At 36.8% G+C, this 25,612-nt stretch overlaps 1 protein-coding gene across 2 annotated transcripts in view; it reads left to right on the top strand.

The window, feature by feature from the left end:
- Positions 1-812: 812 nt before the first annotated feature.
- Positions 813-25,612, top strand: part of LOC150085385 (uncharacterized) — a 237,836-nt gene continuing 213,036 nt past the window's right edge. The window contains exons 1-2 of one of the 2 annotated variants that reach the window (XM_090373192.1): positions 813-931; positions 15,281-15,602. In XM_090373192.1, the coding sequence (XP_090229318.1) occupies positions 845-931; positions 15,281-15,602 (409 nt within the window). In that variant the 5' untranslated portion in view covers positions 813-844. The remainder of the gene's footprint in view (positions 932-15,280; positions 15,603-25,612) is intronic. The other variant, XM_090373193.1, reaches the window with a different exon arrangement.

Below are 25,612 nucleotides of genomic sequence, written 5' to 3'. Positions count from 1 at the left end.
ATCTGTTATAAACTGGTAGTAAACTCGATCTAATTGCATTTGCGATTATACCGATAGCTGGAATTGTGTTGGTTTTTACGTTATTATGGTGAAATGTGTTTTCCCTTCACTGATATAAAAAACAAATACATTTTCAGAATCTTCTCTTCATTCCTATCGTGTTGCGTTCAGTTCGGGTGATTCTGCGTTCGACTGCCATTTCTTGTAAACACAAAGGCGAATCGTGCATAAGCGAATTCGGCTCGTGTTATATATCGTTCCCCTATTTATAAATCGTGTATGATCGAATTCGTGTAATGTAAACACGTGTTATACGAGGACTGACTGTACAATCAAATCATGTTATGATGGACTCACCATAGTAAAGTACTGTTCACTATATGACGTATAGTAAGTGCAGGTCACTATGATCATGTTTGTGCATTGAATTTTAATTCTATTAAACAGTGATTCTAATTAGTGAAAATAGAGGAGGAATATTTTCCACAGGCTATAAAAGTAAAGATATATTAAGCACAATTTACACTATTACCTTACCAAAGATGCCCAACTATTACCTTACCATTGTCCCAATTAAAAAATTAAATGATACGTGAAAATCAGAAGAATATACATGATAATCAGAATAATTAATACTTACTGTAATATGTACATACTAACAAGTTGACATATTACACTGTTGTTCACTGACATTTGTGGGTGGGGGTTAAAATTTAAAACAGTAAAAAGATAAGCAATCAATAACAAAGAGCATGGCACACACAAATTGCAAGTAACACAATATTTGGAGAGTTCCTGTCAGGATATGGAAAACAAGATAGAGAAATTAAGTGAATCCCTTGATATGTCAGAAATCACAAGAGAAAAGTTAGATGAAGAGATTGCAAGGCTAGAACAAGAGAAAGAGGAGCTACATGGCCAAGTAGCAAAGGTATTTATTTATTGATCAATAAACATAATTGTGGTAATTATCTGTTGATGCTAACTCTGTGGAGTATAAAAAAGGTACTGCTACAAACAGAGTAACAAGTTACAAAGCTTTAAAGGTGCCTCCGTAGCCAGTTGGGAAGGAGCAGCAGTGCGTAGCACACACTTCTTGATTAGACCGGGGTTCGAGCCAGTCACCACCAAATACGGAGGATGCGGAAAGGTCAAGGGAATGACCTCCGCATATTCCTGGAGCAATATGGCCTTAGTTGCTAATGCTCCTAAAAACCAAATAACAAATAACAAACATACAAAGCTTTAAAAATAGGAATGAAGAGAAGATTCAGAAAATTAATTTTTTTATGTGATTGAAGATTCCATGCAAGTGTAAACACATTTCACTATAATAACCCACAATTCCAGCTGTCGGTATTATCACAAATTCAATAAGATTGAGTTTACTATCTGTTTATGAAAGATTGCAATAACAGAAAAGCCCAATAAACAGGTGACTGCTAATTGTTTTATGGTTGTGACCTCCAAAAATATGACCGAACCACATGGTATGGTCGGAGACAATCGTAGGGTATCTCCAGTGCTGCGGTCTCCTGCCCTGATTAAACGGCATGTTGTCCCAATTAAGCGAAGTAAACCCTGGCTATATTCTCGATTGGGTTCTGTTTTTTAAGATTTTTCCCAAATAAACGGCTACCCCGATTAACCGTTGGCCCAAATAACCGGAATCCACTGTATTACAATTAATGAAAAAAATGAGTTAGATTAATTGGAGTGGTTCTGTAATATTGTTATTATTATTTATTTTTAAAATTCTCATTACTACATTTAAAAATTAGTTAATAGATGAATCTCATTGCCTTCTGTGAAACCGTAACTTCGTTATTGGAAACTTTAACTGCCCAAAGTCTTTGTCTCTTTACCTTTTTTACCCTCTATAAGAATGTAAAATCATTCCGTCAAGTAATATGATTGATATCAAATCATGTCAGTTACACTACCACTGCCAAATCCTCACTCCGAAAAATTTTCTGTGATTTAACACAAATCAGTCACTCGCCTACTAAAATTTCAAGTAATTTAAACCCTTTTTGAACGCCCTAAATATTATAAGAAAGAAAACTGTGTGTAAATAATGTATTTATTGACACTGATGGACCAAATCAAGATAGTGTCTCTCTCTCTCACTCTCTCTCTCTCTCTCTCTCTCTCTCTCTCTCTCTATTTAATATGAACAGAAGATTTTAATAAGATTGCAATGTGTGGTTATGTCAGGCTAATTTTTCCAGTTGGAGAGGAATTATTAATATAATTAACGTAAAGCACTTGGCTGCTCATCAAGTGCGTTACATTAATTACAAAGTAAATTTTTGTAACCAACAGCACATGACATACTTTCTTGAAATAGAAATTACACTTAGGATGCCAAAAATTGTTAAGGGCTAAACTAGACAAAAATATACATGAATGAAAAGGGAATTATGGAGAAATCAAATGACTTCACTTTGGCACTATGATAGGCCAGATAGTTTCATTTTTATTTAATTTTCTCAGAACATGGTAAATTCAAGGACATCAGAAATACATGGCAAAATTAGTAAATCAGTAGGACTGAAGTAATGGCCACCAAAAGAAAAAAATTATACAGTTGATGAAAAGTTAAATTATTGAAAGCGTTGAGTGGTGAAAAAAAATGCAGTGTATTTCAAGATTGTGGAATTCCAGGAGGAATGATTCATGGTTGAATGAAAGTGGAAGAAAAATTGCTTTCATTTATGGATTCTGTTGATATGAAGTAGGCCTCCAAAGAAAGAAAACTAGACTTTGTGAAAATAGTGATGTGGACTAATTCTTATCCAAGTGATTTCTACAGAAGTGTAGTGAAGGAGTAATGATAAATGGTTAATTTTGGAAACACAGGCACTTAAATTTTATAAGCTGTTTAGTGGAGATGGTGGCACATTTAAAGCTTCTGAACAGTGGCTTTGGACATTAACATTTGCATTAGTAGAGGCATATAATCCAAGAAAGCAAGCTTATACAGCATCAGCCAAAAAAGAAACACCTTCCCATTTCACCCATCTATTCATTTCAAATGTTTGTCTAGTTCTGCCTTGAATGTATTTAAGCTGAGAACTTCCATGATAGATGGAATTTTGTTCCAACAATCAACTACCCGCTGGCTAACAGCAAATTTCCACACATCTGTTGTACAATTGATTTCCTCAATTTGAATTTATGTTCCCCTCAGGTCATTAATCTGGGCAAGAGGTAGAATCCCATCGGCAATCAGTTTGCTCAAACCATTCAAGGCCTGATACACCTCAATCAGATCCCCTCGCCGGTGAAATTTGCATAGCTTAAGCCTTTCTTCGTAAGAACAACCCTTTGTTCCATTCACCAATCGCGTTGCCCTTCCCTGTACTCTTCCTAAAACGAGGCCTCCAGACCTGTATATTGTACTCAAGGTGTGGCCTGAATGTCCTGAAATTGAAAAATGACAAGATTGTTGCATTTCTACCAAGGAACACACCTGCACTAATTCAGCCCATGGATCAGGATATTATTCAAGCCTTCAAAGCCTACCAGTATGGTGAGTTACTTGCTGGTGTTGTGAACTTAGAAATTCAAGTTGTAGAATTTCTGAAAACATTAACAATGAAGGGCGCCTCCGTAGCCAGGTGGGAAGGAGCAGCAGTGCATAGCACACACTTCTTGATTAGACCGGGGTTCAAGCCCGTCACCACCAAATACGGAGGATGTGGAAAGGTCAGGGAATGACCACCGCATATCCCGGAGCAATATGGCCTTAGTTGCTAATGCTCCTAAAAACCAAATAACAAACAAACAAACATTAACAATGAAATGTGTTGCATACAATATTGGATTAGCATGGAGAAAGTAAGCTCAACAGCAGATGGAAGGCTTATCATAGGATATCCCTGGTTAGTCTTGTAGGAAAATCTGCATTTGGTGATATTATAGTAGCAGAAATTTTTCCTGAATTTCTGCATAATGTGATTCAAAATGGTGAATTCACAGATGGACAGTTGTAGAACTGTGATGAATTAGCACTGTACTATAAACTCCTCCCTGACAAGTTATTGGATATCAAAAAAAGGCACCCAACAAAGTGAAAATGAAAATTACTAAAGAAAAAATTACTGTGAACAAACAAGACTGGAAATCACAAGCTAAAGCCATTGTGCATTGGTAAAAGATGAAGTTTCCTGTGTTTTAAGCACAACAACATGAAATCAATCTCTCTCACTACCTGCGATTTATAAAAATAGCTCCAATGCTTGAATAATGAGTGATATTTTTGCTTGAATGGTTTTAGTTTTAAAGCAAGTTTGTACCATTGGTGAGATGTCACTTGATTTCCAAAAAAATTTGAAGAAAAGGTTCTGTTACTGTTGAATCATTGCCCAGCTCATTCTGGGAAATGATTCAACAGTAACACCTGCACTAATTTAGCCCATGAATCAGGACATTATTCAAGCCTTTCAAAGCCTACTGTTGTGATAAGTTACTTGCTGGTGTTGTGAACTCAGAAATTCAAGTTCTAGAATTTCTGAAAACATTAACACTGAAAGATGTTGCATACAATACATAAACCCCCGCTATTCGCGGGGGTTTATGTATTCCTGAGAAATGCTGCGAATACTGAGTTATGGCTTCCATAGTAATAAAGGGGTTCTGTTCTAAAGTATGAAATAAATAAGAAAATTTTGTCTATGTATGTATTATATGTACCTTCATAATATGACTATGTACATAGACAGTTGAACATTAAAATCACCAAGGAAAATTACCTCACTGTTAGGAAAGTTGGACTGGAAAAAGTCAAGTTGAAAAGAGAGGAAGTGAAAGAGCTCCAAGTGAATAGTGGAGTTAGGAGAATGGTAGAGACAACAGATGAATTTGACACAGCGAAGTAGAGAGATTTTAAGCCAGAGAAGATCGAAAAGAGGAGATTTCAAATTATCAAGTCTCTGATCGGGAATATCGGAATGGACATAGGCATAAGTACCACCTTTGGGGCAAAAGGAATCATACAGTGAATAATTTGGGCAACTGATATGAGCCGTATTTGAATCAACTGAGATTATGTCAGAAAAAGTACATGGGGTTTGGCAGACTGCAAGTGGAAATGGACATCGTTGAGATTAGAATTGAGACCACGTATATTTGTGAAATGAACTAGGAAGTGTTTGGGTGGTTTAGATCTTTTCGCAGATAAGCTTATTATATTAGTTTGACAATTCATGGTGTATTCAATGGTAAGAAAAAGAGGTGGGGGACTTGCTGTATGAAGTAATGAAATTTTTGGATATGGCGTACACGTTTTAAGGAAAAGTCCACCCCCCCCATTTCTCCCCCGGCACATTTCGCCCCCAATAGATAATGATGAGTAGGCTACAGAAATGTAAATGCTGTACAGTCAATTCTCGATAACTCGAATTTTTATTTAAGTCCCAGCTCCTTTAGTGGAGATTCCATGTTAAACTCTCTGAGTTTGTGAAAAACATTCCACCTGCAAAGGGCATGTTTTGACAGAGGGTTTGGAAGGCCCAGTTGTGAAAGTCGTAACTAAACATAACCATGCAGCTCAGTCTACAAGGTCGGAAGCATTACAATTGATTGGTCAAATACGGCAACATGCAACAACCACAAACAAACGGCCACAGAAAATTGTTGCATCAGTTTTTGCAGAGGCTCATGCCAATGTCACGGCATTACTTCCTAAAAAGGATTCACTTAAACGAACCATTCGTCATGTTCGATGCAACAATGGCACTTCTGGTTTACCAAGCAATCTCCAGGACCTAGTAATTCCACAAAATTATCAAGAAATTATTATCGATGGCAATGTACAACAGTTTTTAAATTCTCAGGACGAACTGCTCCCGGGTCGCATGCTTATTTTTTCCACTAGTAATAATCTTCAGTTATTGGCACGTAGCCAGGAGTGGTTTTTTGATGGAACTTTTAACACAGTACCCACGCATTTCCAGCAGCTTTATACAATTCATGTGGTTCAATTCAATGCAGTTATTCCAGTGGTCTACACGCTTCTTCCAAACAAAACTTGTTCCACATACGTCAAGTTGCTTCAAGAAGTTAAAAATCTACACCCGAGTCTCCAACCCCAGCGACTTATTACAGATTTCAAACAAAGTGCCATGCAAGCCTTCCAACAAGAATTTCCTGGTATTGTAAATACCGGTTGTTTTTTTGATCTTTCCCAAAGCATTTGGCGAAAGGTAGTAGTAGTAGTAGTGGCACTTGATGCAAGAAAGCAAGTGTAGGAGCTTATGCAGCATCAGCCAAAAAAAAAAAAAATCACACCATACCCTCCAAATGCCTGTCCAGTTCCTCCTTAAATTTACTTAACCTATCAACTTCCACAACGACAGATGGAAGTTTGTTCCAGCAATTAACCACCCGCTGGCTAAAGGCAAATTTCCGCACATCTATTCTACATCTATCCTTTCTTAATTTGAATTTATGCCCTCTTAGGTTCATAATCTGAACAAATGGAAGAATCCCAACAGAATTCAGCGTGCTCAACCCATTCAAGGCCTTATACACCTCAATCAGAATACCGCGCAGGTGCCTAGTCTCCAGCCACTGCAATTTGCAGAACTTAAGCCTCTCTTGGTAAGAGGATCCCTTCATTCCCCTCACCAATCGTGTTGCTCTTCTCTGTACACGCTCAAGCAAATCTACATCCTTCCTAAAATGAGGCCTCCAGACCTGTACGCAGTACTCAAGGCGTGGCCTGACCATTGCCTTATACAGAGGGACAATCACCTCCTTTTCCCTGCTAGCAAAATTCCTATATATCATTGACAAAACCCCATGACCTGCCCTAGCAGCCTGTCTACATTGCTCAGAAAACTTCATATCTGACTGCACAATTACTCCCAGGTCTTTTTCATTTTCTACCACCTTAAGTGTAGTACCACACAGTTGGTACGTTTCTCTGGGGTTACTTCTACCCATATGCAGTACTTTGCATTTGTCAAGGTTAAACTTCAGTTGCCACTTCTTAGCCCATCTGCCCAAATTATCTAGATCCTGTTGCAATAGCACACTGCCATTACTGTCATTAACAACCCTGCCAACCTTCGTGTCATCTGCAAACTTCGACATTAAGCCTGATATACCTTCATCAATATTATTGATAAATATACAAAACAACAGTGGCCCCAACACCGAACCCTGTGGGACTCCACTAATAACATTAGTCCACGAAGAGCAGCACCCATTGATTACCCTCTGTCTTCTCCCACTTAACCATCCTTTTATCCATTGTAGCAACTTACCCTTAATACCATTCTGCTCCAATTTGTACAGTAGTCTTCCATGCGCAACAGTGTCAAAAGCTTTCCTGAAAGGTACAGAATGAAGGTTTAAAAGCTCGATATGAACAAGACTATGAATTTGCTCGTTGGATCCGAATGATTCCTCCATTGACATTTATTCCTCCTGCTAACGTTATTCAAGCATTTGAAGATTTAGTTGAGGCTGATGACTTCCCCATTGAAGCTATGGTGATTGCAAACTACTTTGAAGATACATATATTGGAAGAAGACAAAGGAGAGGCCGGCAATTACCCATTTTTGCCATCGAATTGTGGAATGTTTACACACAAACACTGAATGATCAGCAACGTACCAACAATAGCATGGAGGGGTGGCACAGGGGATTTCAGAAAACCTGTGCTACTTTATTCCCAAATATTTACCGATTCATTGATTCTTTAAAGAAACAAGGGCTGCACAATTTCGAAATTACACAACTAGTTGCCGGTGATTCAGGCAATCAAAGAAACAAGTATGCTGCAATTTCTGCTAGAATCAAAAGAATAGTCCAAGATTCTTTAAAGAAACAACTTTAAAGAAACAACTTCGAGTTTTGAACAATAATAATGTGCATTTATTCTGTGATTGATTACTTTTGATTTGATTACCTTTACCCTTGATTGATTGATTACCTTTGATTGATTCATTCTATTAAAACAAAATAAATTATAATTAATAAAAAATTAGGTGTATTATTTACATTTCTATAGCCTATTCATTATCTACTGGGGGCGAAATGTGCCAGGGGGCAAAACTTTTCCGGATCCCGGCGTACACATGGTAAGAATATACCCAAGTCCTTGACATAACATGCCCTCGACAATGACCCCCCCCCCCCCTGCATACACACTACTCGGACTCCCTCCAGTCACTATCTGGCAGAGTAGAGGTAGCAAGATTATGCACTAGCTCATCTGGAGGCCTCCTAAAGAGTTACCAATAGGTTCGGTCCAGTGTACTAACTAGTGGCTAGCATGTGAACACCTTTTTAGAGCTGTACCCTCGAAATGTAAAAGGAAGATTGGATCTCGCCATGATGTTCATCATAACCTCAGATGTCATCAGTCATACTGCATGATGGAAGAGATGGGGGATGGTTGACCGGAACTTAGCTCTGGAGACGGAACATGGGTTCCACCACTTCAAGCCTCCAATAAGCAAAGTTGTGGTATTGCACTGGTTGATGAGTCATCTACCACCTAGTATTGCCTGGTGACACAGAGGGTCGGCATTCTTCCGTGTGGTGTGGATGCCACACCTCAACCCCTGCTTACGTTGGTTCACACCTGGGTGGTCACCCACCAAGTACTTGTGCATGGAGGTTGTACCCAGGATTACTAACAGTCCCACCATTGTGAAGGTGCAAGCAGAGGATTTGGCTGTCATAGACCATCTGGGCTTTGCCGAAATTGGGTCCACTTGACTTGAATGTCACCCAAATATCAGTTCCATCAGCGTTTTAGACTCCCAGGTAGCAAGTACAGCTTGTCTGGCCTATCTGAAAGAATGTCTGTGAAAACCCCAAGAACTAAATTTTAAGCTATGCAGTTTCTTGGGTTGCTTATGAAAACAAGAGGAGTTTTTTCTTATAAAGATATACATTTTTTATGTGAAGGGTAGCATCATGATCAGTTTTCCTTGACTACTTATACTGCCTTTTAGATTAGTATGAGGAATGGGTCAGTAAAATCTATTTACTTGTGTTGATGGTGCACACAACCAAGTTTTTTTCAAAAAGTCTAATATTTTCTTAATGGAGGACTAATTATATTAGGCTCTTTGAAGCTTGTTGCAAAAATTGTTTATGCGTATATTCATATTTCTAAATTTTCAAGGTTATCACGAGTGATAAATGCATTTGTATTATCACCTTACTTTGTGCTCTCTCTGATTGTTTCTCATTGAAACATTGTTTATTCACCATGATTAGGGAGAAGAGGTTTTTTTTTCCATTTATCATTCAAAAATTCAATATAAATTGAGCTTTTTATTAAAGAAGGTATTCTGCTATTCTGTTTTGTGAATGTGGCAACTTATGTTAGTTCAAACCTAGCAAAACTGTTTAAACAACTTTTCTTCTAAATCTCTTTGGTTCCTGAAATACTCTTTCTTTTCCTAGTTTCAGTTACCCTGTTTTTTTAACTGAATAGATGAGTGTAAATTTTTCTTTAGCCAGAGAGTAATTGATTGTCTGCACAATCAATTACTCTCTAGAATACACGTTTACATAGTGTTATGAATGAGAATGCTGAATAAATTTAAAGGATTGGACAAATTATTAGAATAAATGGGCAAGTTGGGCAAAATAGCATCGACAAACAGTTGGGATTCTGTTTGTCGATGCTATTTTGGGAGGCTTTTGTGCATCATTTTGCCAATACCAACTGCAAAATGACTTTTAAAGATATATATGAATAATAGGATTACTAACTCTTAACGTATGATATATTTTGATAGTGTGTTGGTGGCTTACTTATAGTATAGTATTAGCCATATGATGGAAGGATGCCGAAGGCCTTTACTGCATCAACCAAAAAACAAATCTCTTGAAATTGTCAGCCTCAATCATCCATAGAGGCGACTTTATTATACCAGTGAAATTTTCACCCTCATTCATTTTACTTCTTCCTCTCGAAGAAAGAAGTAAAAAAGTAGTTTCAAAGAGACCTCAATAGATCTATTTTCAGTCTTGCATTCTATGGATGCCATTTTGATGATCTCATCCAAATGCATGTTTTTCTTTTTTTTTAGTTGCTGCCTCCATACTTGAACATAGTATTCCATGTGCAACTGTACAGTTGCTTTATACTTATTGCAGTTTGCTTTATGTTTTGGATGTATCCGTTTACAGCTGCAAATATCTTCCACCACAAAGGTTTTTCATTGTACACCTTAAGCTGATTCCTTCTTTGGTGGTGTATTGCAGTCACATTTGCCATGGTCATACTTAATATTAATAATGCAAGCTCACAGAAATAAAGTTTTCATCAAGCTATATGAAAATATACTAAACTATAGTGGCAACTACTAATAATTTGATTTATTATACACACAAAAAAAACTTTAATTATTTCTGTAATTCATCCATTATCTGAATTGTTTACCTTTGTGTCATTGATCCATGTCTATAAAATGCAATTTTAAATTGTGTATAATGTGAATGATGCTAATGGGAAAATATAGTTTGTGATTTCCATTATGATTATTATAATAATTTAAAATATATTATGAATAAAATAAATAAATATATAAATAAATAAAATGAATGAATAAATAAAATAAATAATTTAAATAATGGAATTATTATAATGTCCAGGAAGTATGATTTTTGTGCTTCTGTGGTATAGTAAATATGGTAACAGGAAATAGTCTTTCAAATATTGATTTTCACAGAAGTTGGTTAATGTCAACAGCAAAATTACAAATTCTTTTGTAATTTCAGTCTCGTGTCTCACTAGCTTTATAATCACATTATTTTCAGTTTTTTCTAAAATAGTCTTCTCATGTTGTCCTCTCCCCAGTAGGTTTTTGTTTGGTTTCAATGATGTTTGGCAATGTGAAAGAGAGAGACATAATTTTGAATTAACCAAGCACTAATTTTGGGAACAAAATTATGACTGAGTTTAAAGTTAACCAATATTTGGGTTGTTTGAAACATAAAGCATACAAAACAATGTCTTTGTAATCAGAATCTCATACTCTATAAGTATTTTGAAATATGAAGGTCATAAGATTACTGACTTCTTTTACTAATGATTACATTATCATCATTTACCATATCATCTAGCAATGATCTTTCTCACATGTATTCTGCCTAGTCTTCCTTGCTTTTAATGCTTTGGAAAACACATGAACTATGATTTGAATGGTAAACAGGTGACAACATTGGTAATTGTAATATGTTTTACATTGTAACTATAAAAGCAGTGCCAAGAAGCATTTAAGGGTAATAAATTAAACCTTTTGTGGCATGGCAGCAAATCTAATTTCACGTATCTCTAAATGCTTTGTATTGATCCATGGAATAGTTGATATAATTCTACCATCAGCATTGACTTTTTGACCTGTCTGGGAGGTTTGTTTTATATATTCATGTGACATACAGAGAGCAGATGAGAGCAGAATAGTTTGCAACCTGCCGGAAACTGATTGCTGCAGCAAGATTTAGAAAACTCTGATTCCAGATTTTCTCGATCAGTAGAACAATTAATATGAACCAGTAGACCATCGTCAAAATATTTGAAAACTAAAATATTAAATATCTTGCCAATTGAGGATGCTAGATGAAAATGAGCTGCACATCCAAATCACAATTAGAAAATATACCAAGTCCACAATATTTCCATTGAAATATTTTTCTATTGTAATATTTTGGTTTAGATATGTGGCAGATTTGGAAATAATACACTGAAAGAATATATTCTTATAATACAAAGAATATTCTTATACAGATATAAACACAAATAAGACCATATTAGCTAGCATTCTATATTAATTGGCACACTCTGACCAAAGTAGTTGATGTGCCAAGAACCTTTCCACATAAAATGATACCGGCCTAAAGTGACCCATTTGTTATTGCAGTTAAAAAACGTAGCCAGGTGGGAAGGAGCAGCAGTGCATAGCACACACTTCATGATTAGACCGGGGTTCGAGCCCGTCACCACCAAATACGGAGGATGCAGAAAGGTCAGGGAATGACCACCGCATATCCCGGAGCAATATGGCCTTAGTTGCTAATGCTCCTAAAAACCAAATAACAAACAAACAAACAAACAGCAGTTGAAAAAAAAAAAAAAAAAACTAGCCAAAGATCTTAAGGAACTTTATTTACAGCATAGAGGCAGTTACATGAGCACAATATATCCTAAGATGTGAATATATCCCAGTAAACCAGATTTTGCAAACATATTCAAAGATTACATGCAGCCTGTACAGCTTTATGATTATATAAGCATAGGGAAATCAAAATTGAGAGTAGGAGTGTGCTATAGGCCTAATGACTCTGATGAGTATAATAAGATATTGTACAGGGAAATAGAGTGGGGCAGTAAATCAGAGAGTCTTATAATGGGGGATTTTAATTTCCCAGATATTGACTGGAATTTGTGGTTGGTCACTCGCACACTAGCAAGGCTTTTGTGGATTTACTAGATTGTTTTCTACATCAGCATGTTCGTGAGGCAACAAGAGGGAGCAATACTCTTGATCTGATTATCAGTAGTGATTCTTCATGCATTAAGAATCTGCAGATAAATGAACCACTAGGTGGCAGTGATCACAGTGTGTTGAAGTGGGATTTACTCAAGGAGGTAACCACCATCAGAAGTAAAGGGAAGGGTTTTTGTTTTCGTAAAGGCGACTATGATGATCTGAGACAGTATTTAAATTCTATACAGTGGGACCAACTGATGATGTTACCAACAGCAAACTCAAAATGGGAAGCATTCAAAGAACTAATCTTGGAGGCTACCAGGCTTTACATACCAACTAAGAAATATTGTTCAAGGTTTAGGCCTAAATGGTTGTCAGATGAACTAATGAGACATGTGGCAGAGAAGAAAAATGCATGGGATACATACAAATTAATGGGTGACATGGAAGCCTATGATAGATATAAGTTGGTCTGTAACCAAGTCACAAAGAAGATTAGGCAGGCAAAGGCAGACTACGAAAAATCCTTGGCAAAGGATGCAAAGAAAAACAGAAAAGAGTTCTTTACTTATTTAAACTCAAGAAGGAAAGGGATGAATCAGATTGGTCCACTGGATATTGATGGTTCCACAGTTGAGGATCCTGCTGAGGTGGCTAACAATCTAAATGAATATTTTGCATCTACATTCACGCACGAGGAGTTATTCAGGAAGGAGAATGATATAGATAAAGTAAACATTGGCAGTGAGCTGGATGATTTTGTAATAACTGAGAGGAAAGTGGAGGAGAGATTGTTGAGGATAAACATAAAAAAGGCACCTGGGGTGGATGGGATCTATCCAGTTATATTAAAGGAGGCAGCAAAGGAAGTAAGCAAACCCCTAGCCATAATTATGAGAGCTTCTTTGGACTCAGGGGGGGTACCCATAGACTGGAGATGTGCAAATGTAACCCCAATTCACAAAGGAGGATCAAAGGCTGACACAAGTAATTATAGACCTGTTAGTTTAACTTCTGTTCCAGGTAAATTAATGGAGGCACTGGTTAAAGAAGCACTGCAGGATCATCTAGACAAGAATTCAGTTATAGCTCAGACGCAGCATGGTTTTGTTAAGGGCAGGTCTTGCCTGACCAATTTGATTGGATACTATGATGTAGTCACAAAAGAACTGGATGCAGGGAATAACTTTGATATTATATATTTGGATCTTAGAAAGGCTTTTGATACTGTTGCACATGGAAGACTGCTGCACAAATTGGAGCAGTGTGGCATTGGAGGCAAATTGCTGCTATGGATAAGGGGATGGTTGAGTGGCAGAAGACAGAGAGTGGTAATCAATGGACACTGCTCAACGTGGACTAATGTTATTAGTGGAGTTCCTCGGGGTTCAGTGTTGGGCCGTTGTTGTTTTCGGTGTTTATGAATGATATTGATGATGGGATATCAAGTTTAATGTCCAAGTTTGCAGATGATACAAAGGTTGGCAGGGTTGTTAAGGACACCACCGACGCTATGCTGCTGCAACAGGATCTGGAAAGGTTGAACAGATGGGCTGAGAGGTGGCAAATGAAGTTTAACATTGACAAATGTAAAGCGGTACTACACTGACAGTGGTGGAGAATGAAAAGGACCTGGGGGTAATTGTGCAGGCAGATATGAAGTTCTCTGAGCAGTGCAGACGAGCTGCAAGAGTAGCTCATGGTGTCTTGTCAATGATATATAGGAATTTTTCTAGCAGGGATAAGGAGGTGATTATTCCCTTGTATAAGGCAATGGTTATACCACATCTTGAGTACTGTATACAGGTCTGGAGGCCTCATTTCAAGAAGGATGTAGAGCTGCTGGAACGGGTACAGAGAAGGGCAACAAGATTAGTAAATGGAACAAAGGGTTGCTCTTACGAAGAAAGGCTTAAGTTTTGCAAGTTACAGAGTCTGGAGACTAGGCACCGGCGAGGTGATCTGATAGAGGTGTATAAGGCTTTGAATGGTTTGAGCATGCTCAATGCCAATGGGATTCTTCATCTTGCTCAGAATAATCAGCTCAGAGGGCATAAATTCAAATTGAGGAAGGACGGATGTCGGATAGATGTGCAGAAATTTGCCTTTGGCCAGCGGGTGGTTGGTTGGTGGAACCGACTTCCATTACTTGCTGTTGAAGTTGATAGCCTAAACAAATTTAAGGCTCAACTGGACAGGTATATCAAGCGAACGGAGGGGTGAAATGGGAGTGGTGCGTTTTTTTTTTTTTTTTTTTTTTTGGCTGATGCTGAATAAGCTTGCTTTCTTGTATGCCTCTGCTAATGCTAATATCCAATAACTACTCATACAGGATTAAAAGGGAATTTTGTTAAATAAAGAAAACTGTGAATGAGTCGGACTAATTTGAATAAATTAGTCTGTGAAGCTCATGGTGTACAAATCATTTCATTGCTATGTGTAGTCATATGCATATACAAGGTGTGATCAAAATAGACTCTTTAACCCCATACGCTGATTTCAGTGCTTCTGCAACTTCTAGAAGTTGCAGAAGCACTGAAACAACTAGCTGTATTTAAATTGGTTGCAGAAGCAAGCAATTTAAATACAGCTAGTTATCCTGTTTAAAATAATTCCATTCTCTAGTTGAGTTCATGTCATTGATAATTGTGTTTATAGTAATGCTAACAGAAAACTAAGAAGTAGCAGCAAAATGTTTTATCCACAAAATGTGAAGTGAAAAACTTTTATTTTAATTTTTAAATTAAAATATTTTAATATTTAGTATGTGACCTTAAACTTTTATTATTTTTTAAAAATTTTAATTTTACAGTTAAACATACAAAAAGAGTCTGTTAGTGATGAATTACAGCAAGCCAAAGAAGAATTGAAACAGAGGCAAGAAACTTTTCAGAATATTCAGCATGAAAAAGAATTGTTAGCACGGCATCAGGCAGAATTGACTGTTAAGGTTGATGCTATGGATAATGAGTGCCAAGAGTTGGTTGATACAGTTAGAGCCTTAAAAGAAGAGAAGGAGCAATTAGAAAGAGCATTATATATGTCTCAACAGATATGCTCGTCTCTACAGCAAAAGAAAGATGAACTTGAAAAAGAAATGGAAGAGGAAAGGACAAGGAAAGAAAATGTTGAAGGTAAATTGTACTTACTTTTATTCTGTATACTTGAATCCCGAAAATTTTGAATGAATGGCTTTTCTTCATGTGTTCTTCATTATCAAGTATACTAGTTGAATAAATATAATCCTGCTGAGGATGAGTGAATTCATAGTGACTTGTGATACATGAAAATTAAGGAAAATTATCACTATTGTTTTAAAGTTTGAGTAACTCTACCCTGATCCTTTTTTTGGTTGTGGCAAGCCTTGAACTTTCCATTGTGAGGCTTGACCTTTTTGTTTCACAGTCATAATCACAGACCTGTGTCTCATCACTCATAATGCTTGATATTTGGATTGTTTTCAAGGGCATTCCCTAACACACTCCAACATGTTTCTGATGCTCAGTTAGGTTTGTCAGAAATGAATTTGGCAAACACCCGCAGCATAAATAAATTATTGGTTAAGATGAAATGAATCATGTAAAATATTAATTCCAGTTCATTGACTAACTCTGTTATTATCAATTGGCAATCTCCATACACAAGATCTCTTTTGTGTGACACTGTCAACAGTTTTTGAAGTAGACAGACATCCAACCTGAGGGTCAGATTGGACCAATTCCCACTATCTTTGAATTTAGCACACCACTTACAAAGTGTACTTGCTGAAAGCACATCCCTGAAGGCTTCTTTCAACAGTTCAGTAGTTTCCATATCTGATTTCATCAATTTTTTGCCCAATAAATATTATCAAAACAGAAAAACTTTTCCACCCTCAAGGGTTGATGTGTCAACATTGATGCAACATACGTGGTGTGCAGGATTAAACAGGTTTTCATGCCATCTAGACATAAAACACCTGTCTCTAGTCTGGTGTGCATGACATTAATAGTCTGAACTTTTTCAGTCCCATCTCATACAGAAGGGCTAAAGTCCCCATTGTAACAAGCTATTTCATATGCCATGCTGCTTTTGATATATTAAAATGATTACAAAGTTTTTATGTAACTGGTTTTAATTGTTTTTTTTTTTTTTTCCCCTTTGCAAAAACCAGTTAAAAAGTTGGCGGGTATGGTTATGTAAAATATTATAGTTGAAAGTGAAGGATAATAATATGATATGACATGATATTCAACTAGCATACTTAAATTATAATTATGTATGTAATTCACATACTGAATAGCTCTGAATATGAATCAAAACTTTTATTTGAATATTGACACTATGCTTCACTCCGACAGAGCTTGTGTCAGAGTGAAGCATGTGGTGTAAGCATAGTGTCAATTATGTGCTGGAACAGAACCAGGTATAGCATTTCAAAGTCCTATCCCTTTCTTCTTCGCAAACAGTTTTGTAGTCATAGATCATACATGCATGATGGCTTTGTTCTAGGTCTCGTGCAGTCACTAGTTAAGCTGACTATCACATTTTAGCATGTCACAATATTATGAACCTGATAAGATGGAATCCTAATGAGGTAGTTTGAAGTGTAGGTCTTTCCTGCTAAATCTGGTTGATTCTTTCACAAGTGAGTTTTTGGAATGTGCTTGTTTAGGCTAAGTCACTTTGGGGAATTTTGAAGTTTTGTAAAAAAAATAAACACTTTGCACATAAAATGTTTAAAGTATCAAAGTGTTCTTATTTTGACTTGATTGCCCAACATCCAATGTTAGAGTAAAATTATTGTAAAAAATCAAATCATATTTAAAAGAAATAGTCAAAGAAATTTAAAAAAAATAAATATGCTCATTTTTACTGCTTGTTTTTTTGAATCCCAAAGAATTTATTCAGTTGTATGCTTTTATGCACAAATCTGACTACTGCTACTAACACGTGAATTTTCCTTCATTTTGAAAGCTGTTTTCTTACTGGCATCTATTACAAACTGTCTACAGTTACTGGGAACACAGATAAGATATGGCATCACTTATTTGAGGATTTCTGGGCAATTTGTACATAATTTAGATGCATTATCTGAAATGATTGTGAAATATATACACACCGATGAGCCAAAACATTACGACCAGTGAGTCGTTATGCAAATCGAAGCAGCTGCAGCTGAACTATGGTGCGGGTCGGGACATGGTATAAAAAACACCTGATACTGAGCTCCGTTAATCAGTATTACTCTTGTTTTTCAGATGGGAAAGGCAGCGGACTTAAGCGAGTTTGGCAAAGGCCAAATTGTAATGGCCAAGCGGCTGGGTCAGAGCACATCCGAAACGGCACAGCTGGTGGGATGCTCACAGACAGCTGTGGTTAGTACCTACCAAAAGTGGTCTGAGGATGGGGAACCCACGAACCGCCGGAAAGGTGTTGGACGACCACAACTTATTGATGCTCAAGGTGAGCGAAGGCTCTCCTGTATGGCATGTGCCAACAGAAGGAAGCCTGTGACACAACTTGCTGGTAATTGGAATGCTGGTGATGGTAGTAGTGTATTGCAACACACACACACAGTACATTGAACCCTGCTGAAAATGGGGGCTGCATAGCCGCAGGCCGCTTTGAGTGCTCGTGTTAACCCTGGTTCACTGGCGACAGTGCCTACAATGAGCATTGAAACTGGACCTCGAGCGATTGGAAGAAGATTGTCTGGTCCGATGAATTGCATTTCCTGTTACACCATGTGGACGGCCGGGTACATGTACGTCGTTTACCTGGGGAAGTGATGGCGCCTGGATGCACCGTGAAACAAAAACAAGCCGGTGGCGGCGGTGTCATGCTTTGGGCGATGTTCTTCTGGGATACCCCGGATTCAGTCATCCATGTTCCGGGCACTCTGACATCTACCTATATATCATTGCTGACCAGGTACTGTGGTTTGTATTGGAACAGCAACTCCGATCTGCGACGTCTCAACCACGGACCTTACAGGAGTTAAAGGAACTGCTGGTTACGTGTTGGTACCAGATACCACAAGACACATTTAAAAATCTTGTAGCATCCGTGACTCACTGGGTACAAGCAGTTTTGGCTGCACGTGGGAGGATCAACATTATATTAGGTAGGTGGTCATAATGTTTTGTCTCATCGGTGTACATACATGTACTCACAAAAAAGGTTAATTACTATAGCAAGATATAAAATAGCTGAATGCAAGGAATGATTTACATTATAAATGATTTTTGATATATTCCCATCAGAGGTTACTGTATGAACTGAATGAGCCTGCGGGCTCCTTAGTTAAATCAAAAGCAGACCATTAAACAGAAGACAATTAAAGTGAACAGGACAGGAGACATTTAAAGCGAACATAGCAAGTGGATCCCACAGGGATTGGTGCTTTGGGACTTTTCTTCTTTCTAACTGTCATTAGTGATATTGATGAGGTTGTATTGCTTTGTTAAAAGTTGCCGGTGATTTCAAGGTTGGAAGGGTAGTTAACCAATGTTTTAATTAATGTTAGAATATGCCTAAAATGTGAAGTAGTAGTAGTAGTAGTACTGGCATGTGATGCAAGAAAGCAAGTGTATGAGCTTATGCAGCATCAGCCAAAAAAAAAAAAATCACACCATTCCCTCCAAATGCCTGTCCAGTTCCTCCTTAAATTTATTCAACCTATCAACTTCCACAATGACAGATGAAAGTTTGTTCCAGCAATTAACCACCCGCTGGCTAAAGGCAAATTTCTGTACATCTATTCTATATCTGTCTTTTCTTAATTTGAATTTATGCCCTCTTAGGTTCATAATCTGAACAAGTGGAAGAATCCCAACAGAATTCAGCGTGCTCAACCCATTCAAGGCCTTATACACCTCAATCAGAATACCGCGCAGGTGCCTAGTCTCCAACCATTGCAATTTGCAGAACTTAAGCCTCTCTTGGTAAGAGGATCCCTTCATTCCCCTCACCAATCTTGTTGCCCTTCTCTGTACACGCTCAAGTAAATCTACATCCTTTCTAAAATGAGGCCTCCAGACCTGTATGCAGTACTCAAGGCGTGGCCTAACCATTGCCTTATACAGAGGGAAAATCACCTCCTCCCTGCTAGCAAAATTCCTATATATCATTGACAAAACCCCATGACCTGCCCTGGCAGTCTGTCTGCATTGCTCAGAAAACTTCATATCTGACTGCACAATTACTCCTAGGTCTTTTCATTTTCTACCACCTTAAGTGTAGTACCACACAGTTGGTACGTTTCTCTGGGGTTACTTCTACCCATATGCAGGGTAGAATTATCTAGATCCTGTTGCAGTAGCAAACTGCCATTACTGTCATTAACAACCCTGCCAACTTTGTATCATCTGCAAACTTCGACATTAAGCCTGATATACCTTCATCAATATCATTGATAAATATACAAAACAACAGTGGACCTAACACCGAACCCTGTGGGACTCCACTAATAACATTAGTCCACGAAGAGCAGCACCCATTGATTACCACCCTCTGTCTTCTCCCACTTAACCATCCTTTTATCCATTGTAGCAACTTACCCTTAATACCATTCTGTCCAATTTGTACAATAGTCTTCCATGCACAACAGTGTCAAAAGCTTTCCTGAAATCCAAATATATGATATCAAAATTATTTTTTGCATTCAGTTCCTTTGTAACCACATCATAATATCCTATCAAATTTGTCAGACAAGACTTTCCCTTAACAAACGCATGCTGTGTCTGAATTATTGCTGCAGTCTTGTCTAGATGATCCTGCAATGCATCTTTAACCAGTGACTCCATTATTTTACCCGGAACAGAAGTTAAACTAACTGGTCTGTAATTACTCGTGTCACCCTTCGATCCCCCTTTGTGAATTGGGGATACATTTGCACATCTCCAGTCCGTGGGAACCTCCCCTGAGTCCAAGGATGCTCTCATAATTATGGCTAAGGGTTTGCTTAGTTGCTTTGCTGCCTCCTTTAATATAACTGGATAGATCCCATCCACCCAGGTGCTTTTCTTATGTTTAACTTCAACAATTTCTCCTCCACAGGAAATTTTGCCCACAATAAAATGCTATGCTTGAAACGTATGCCAAATTTTTTTGACTGATGATATTTTTAAGGAGTCCTTATGTGCTGTGATGTAATGACTAGATTGTAGATATAGCTTAGCTTAATTTTTCAGCACTCACTTCATAGTAATCTGCTTGGTTGGTTGAAAGTTTTACCACGTACATGGTAGTTATGAGATTCTAATAACTTACGGGAATTATAAATTTAAAAACTAAATTATGGGCTTTAAAAATTTTTCTAAGAAAGGAAAGTGCACCTTCCATTCTATGGTTGTCTAATTAAAATAAATTAAATGAAGTGAGATAAAAGCTAAGTGAGATAGCCGCACATGAGCGACTTTCGAAATCGTCTTCAGTTAGCTATAGTGGGGAGGGAAGAGTGCGCTAGTGTGTTATATACAGGTTGAGTTCCCGAAATGCATTTCAGTTCAGGGGAAACTTAATTTTTAAAAACTTAAATTTTTAAAGCCCATAACTTAGTTTTTAAATTTATAATCCCCGTAAGTTATTAGAATCTCATAACCACTATGTACGGGGTAAAACTTTCAACCAACTAAGTGGATTACTGTGAGGTGAGTGCTGAAAAATTAAGCTAAGCTATATCTACGATCTAGCCAAATTTTTTTGTAACTACCTAAATGAAAAATATATATCTTGCTTACTTAGTCACAGAAATAATTTACATAAGCAAGATATACTGTATTATTTTTTTCTGTAGCTTTCTGAACTTTCCAATTTAGGTGTTAGGTTGTTCCTTTCAATAATTCTGTCTTCCAGTTTTATAATAAGTTTAGTTTTCTTCTCTTTTTCAATCAATCTATTTCAATTATGGAAGTATCAAATTTAGCAATATATGCTTAAAATATATGCAGATGATACAAAGGTTGGCAGGGTTGTTAATAATAGTAATGACAGTATGCTACTGCAACAGGATCTAGAAAAGTTGGGCAGATGGGCTGAGAAGTGGCAACTGAAGTTTAACTTTGACTAAGGCAAAGTACTACTTATGGATAGAAGTAATCCCAGAGAAATGTACCAACTGTGTGGTACTACACTCAAGGTGGTAGAGAAAGAAAAAGACCTGGGGGTAATTGTGTAGTTAGATGTGAAGTTTTCTGAGCAGTGCAGACAGGTGCCAGAGTAGGTCATGGGGTCTTTTCAATGATATATACAGGCACTCCCTGGCTTATGCAATACTCGACTTATGGAAATTTGAATTGACATAAGCTTTTGCTGGCCGGTGCACAACTTTAAAAAATTGTGGGAACGTATTTTGCATCCCATAGGAATAAATGGAGGTGTTGTGAAAATATTGTAATATGAACCCAATAACACTTTTTTTTTTTTTTGGTAATTTGTTCCAAGACCTCCGAAGTTGAAATTTTTGATATTTAACTAAGCTGTTTATCTCTCTAAAAGATCATTTTTATAATGGAAATTGCACTACACTTTCATCGTTATCATATGTTCTGTTATAAGAATCAATTTTGAACGCCTTTGTGATATTTTTCTAAAACATATTTCTGGAGGTCACTACCATAAAACAATAAAAACAATTTGCACTTTCCAGTTTATTGGGTTTTTCTGTTAGCACAATCTATTATAAACGAGTAGTAAACTCTATCTTATTGCATTTGCGATAATTCTGCTCACTGGACATACCAATAACTGGAATTCTGTGGGTTTTTACGTTACGGTATTATGGTGAAATGAGTTCACCTTCACTGAAATCGCCAATCATATAAAATCATAAATAAAATTTCAGAATCTTCTCTTCATTCCTATTTACTTATTACAACGGTGAGAGGAAATGGACCAACGGAAAGTGCAAGTGCTGGCAGTGCTATGAAATGAAATAATTGATTTAGAAATGAAGATGATTAATTAAGAAGTACAAAGCAGGACAAAGTTTGTCATTTATTGCATGGAATTAGGTCTCATTGCTTCAACAGTGAATACTATTTTGAGGGACAGTGTGCATATAAAAGAACATGTTAAAGGATCAATGCATTTAAGATCACAAACCATCATTCAGGTTCTATATCAAAGATGGAAAAGCTATTAATAATATGGATGGAAAATCAGATTCAGAAGCAAGTGCCTCTATGTTCAATAGCCATTCAAGCAAAAGCAAGAAATATTTATGAAGATATTAAGGATAAGTACGGCAAACCCCAAGCCAAGTTTGTGGCAAGCAACGGGTAGTTTTATAGGTTTAAGCATCGCACTGGTTTCCAAGACATTAAAGTATGCAGTGAAGTTGCCAGTGCCGATTCTGCAGCTGCAGTTAAATTTTGTGATGTGCTGGAAAAACCCCTTCTAAATCTCCACAGCCCTCAACTTCTGCAGCGACATGCTTATCAGCTGGAGAGTTAATTCTGGCAATGATGCTTGAAAGGTAAAACTTGCTGATGTTATGCCTATCTACTCTCTCTTTTTTAATTTTATATTTTTATAATTTTGTCCGCTAATTGCACTTTTGTAATTTTTTCCTGTGTGTGAGATAAAAAAATTTAATAAATAATTCTATTTACATGTTCGTTAAATATTTCTTTATTGCTTCAATCAAATTCAGCATGCATAGTGCGAGTGCTGCATAAGCATTTTGAGAAATTCCGATCTACTTAAAATTCAACTTATGAAGAGTTCTGTGAAACCAACCCTTACATAAGTCGGGGAGTGGCTGTACAGGAATTTTGCTAGTAGGGAGAAGGAGCTGATTATTCCTTTGTATAAGGCAATGGTCAGGCCACGTCTTGAGTATTGCTTACAGGTCTGGAGGCCTCATTTTAGGAAGGATGTAGAGCTGCACAAGGAAGTTGGCACACAAGCATCAACAATGGTGCGATATTTAAAGATATTGCAGTAGGCAATAATGTAATTAAACAGAATAAAAAAAAAAAAAGAAATGAATGAAATAAAGAAAATTAAAAATACAGTTTATTTCATTTCATGATGACATGTTATTTACCTATTGCACCACATTACAAGCATTAATTGATTATTGTTAATTTGGAAGAAAAGTGTCTATTTGCAAAGTGCTAGGTAGTAAAGAGGATTCTAACTAAAGCTGTACTTCTATTAGTCTTCCAAATTTTTATTTTTAAAAGTTAACAAGTATGACTATGTAAAATATTAATAGCAGAAAGCGATGCAAGGAAATAAGCATGTACAGCATCGGCCGAAATTAAAAAAAAAAAAAAAAAAAAAATTGAATATAAAAAAATACCTACAAGCTCTATCTGTACATCTCTTTACACAATTTGTTTAATGTTTCCTTTAATTAATTTAAACTACCCACTTCCACAACACCATGCGGAAGTTCGTTCCAACGATCAATTACAGTAAGTGCCGGTTATAGTGAACCCTGGTTATTAGAATCGGCCGCTTTAGAGAATCAAATTCCAAAAGAACTGATTCAAATGAATAAAATATGCTACACTTTTATCGTTTACTAGATTCAGATCTTCGGTTATAAGAATCAATTTTGAACACTTCTGTGATATTTTTCTAAAGCACATTTCTGAAGGTCACATTTTTTAGAGGTCATAACCGTAAAACAATAAAAACAATTTGCAGTTTTCAGTTTATTGGGCCTTTTTGTTTGTACAATCTGTTGTAAACAGATAGTTACTACAGCTCTAATACCCAGTCTGTTACTGATAATTTTGCCAAGGAGGAGGAGGAAAATGAAGGTGAACCTGAACGAATTCCAGTTACAAAACAGCAAACTCATGAAGCTAAAGCTATCTTCAGGAGAGTGTTAGAAGGAACTGGTGAAAGTGATCTTGAATATAGACTGTTATACAATATTGAAAAATATATAAATAGACTTTGTAGTGTTAATTTAAAGTGATCTAAAATAAGTGACTATTTAAAATTATAATCATATTACAAAGTGTTATGTTTAATTAATGTATGTTAATTAAGCTACGTACGTAAGTATAAATTTATTTTATTTTCTACCATGTGGATAATATTCTGATTTTCACGCATCATTTAATTGATAATAAACTTTTGGTAATAAAGTACAAATTTGTGCATTATATCTTTATTTTTATAGCTTATGGATAATATTCATCGATTTTTCACTTATTAGAATTGCTGTTTATTAGAATCAAAATTCAATTTGCAAATGTGATCACTATATCCAGTGCTTACTGTACTTTCTGGCTAAAAGCAAGTTTTTTCACATCTATCCTGAAGGATGCCGTCAGCATTTAGTTTACTCAAACCATTTAAAGCCTTAAACATTCAATCAGGTCTCCTCTCAATGGCAGTTTCCAGCTAGTGCAATTTTCAGAACTGAAGTCTTTCATTGTAAAAGTGTCATTTTATGCCACTGACTTAATCTTGTTGCACTCATTCCAGCAGATCTACAGCTTTCTTAAAATGAAGCCTCCAGATCTGTATGCAGTACTCAAGATGCAGTCTAACCATTGTCTTAATCATTGGGATAATTCCCCCCCACCTTTCTCACTGCTAGTAAAGTTTCTGTATGTCATTGATAGAATCCCCTTGAGCTGTCCTAGTAGCCTGACTAGAACAGCTCAAGGTGCACTGCTTAGGTCTTTTTTTGTTTTCCACCACCTTGAGTATGGTGTACCACCCAATGCTGTGATTACTACCACCTAAATGCCATATCTTGCCTATATCAACCATGAATCTCAGTGTTACTTCCCAGCCCACCTGCCAAATTTTTTTAGATCTTGTTGCAGTAGTATGCTTTGATTCCTGTCGTTAAACACTCTGCCAACCATTGTATCTGCAAACGGAGACATTAAACTTGATGTGTCTTCATCAGTATTGCTAATGAATATTGAAAACACTAAGGAGACCAGCTAATCACCCTCTCTCCCTCTCTCTCTCTCTCTTTTCTGCTGCTCAACCATCCCTTTATCTGTAGTAATAACTTTCCTCTAATGCCACACTTCTCCAATTTGTACATCAATGTTTCATGTGGATATTGTCAAAAGCTTTACTGAAATTTAAGTATATGATGTCAGAATTATTTTTTGCATTCAGTTGCTTTGTTATTGCGTTGTAATTGCTAAAAGATAGGTCAGACAAGATCTTCCCTTAA

The sequence above is a fragment of the Mastigoproctus giganteus genome, chromosome 5 (genome assembly GCF_048544385.1).
Source record: "Mastigoproctus giganteus isolate SK-2022 chromosome 5, ASM4854438v1, whole genome shotgun sequence".
NCBI classification, from domain to species: domain Eukaryota; kingdom Metazoa; phylum Arthropoda; class Arachnida; order Uropygi; family Thelyphonidae; genus Mastigoproctus; species Mastigoproctus giganteus.
This window is presented reverse-complemented; position numbering and strand designations above follow the sequence as displayed.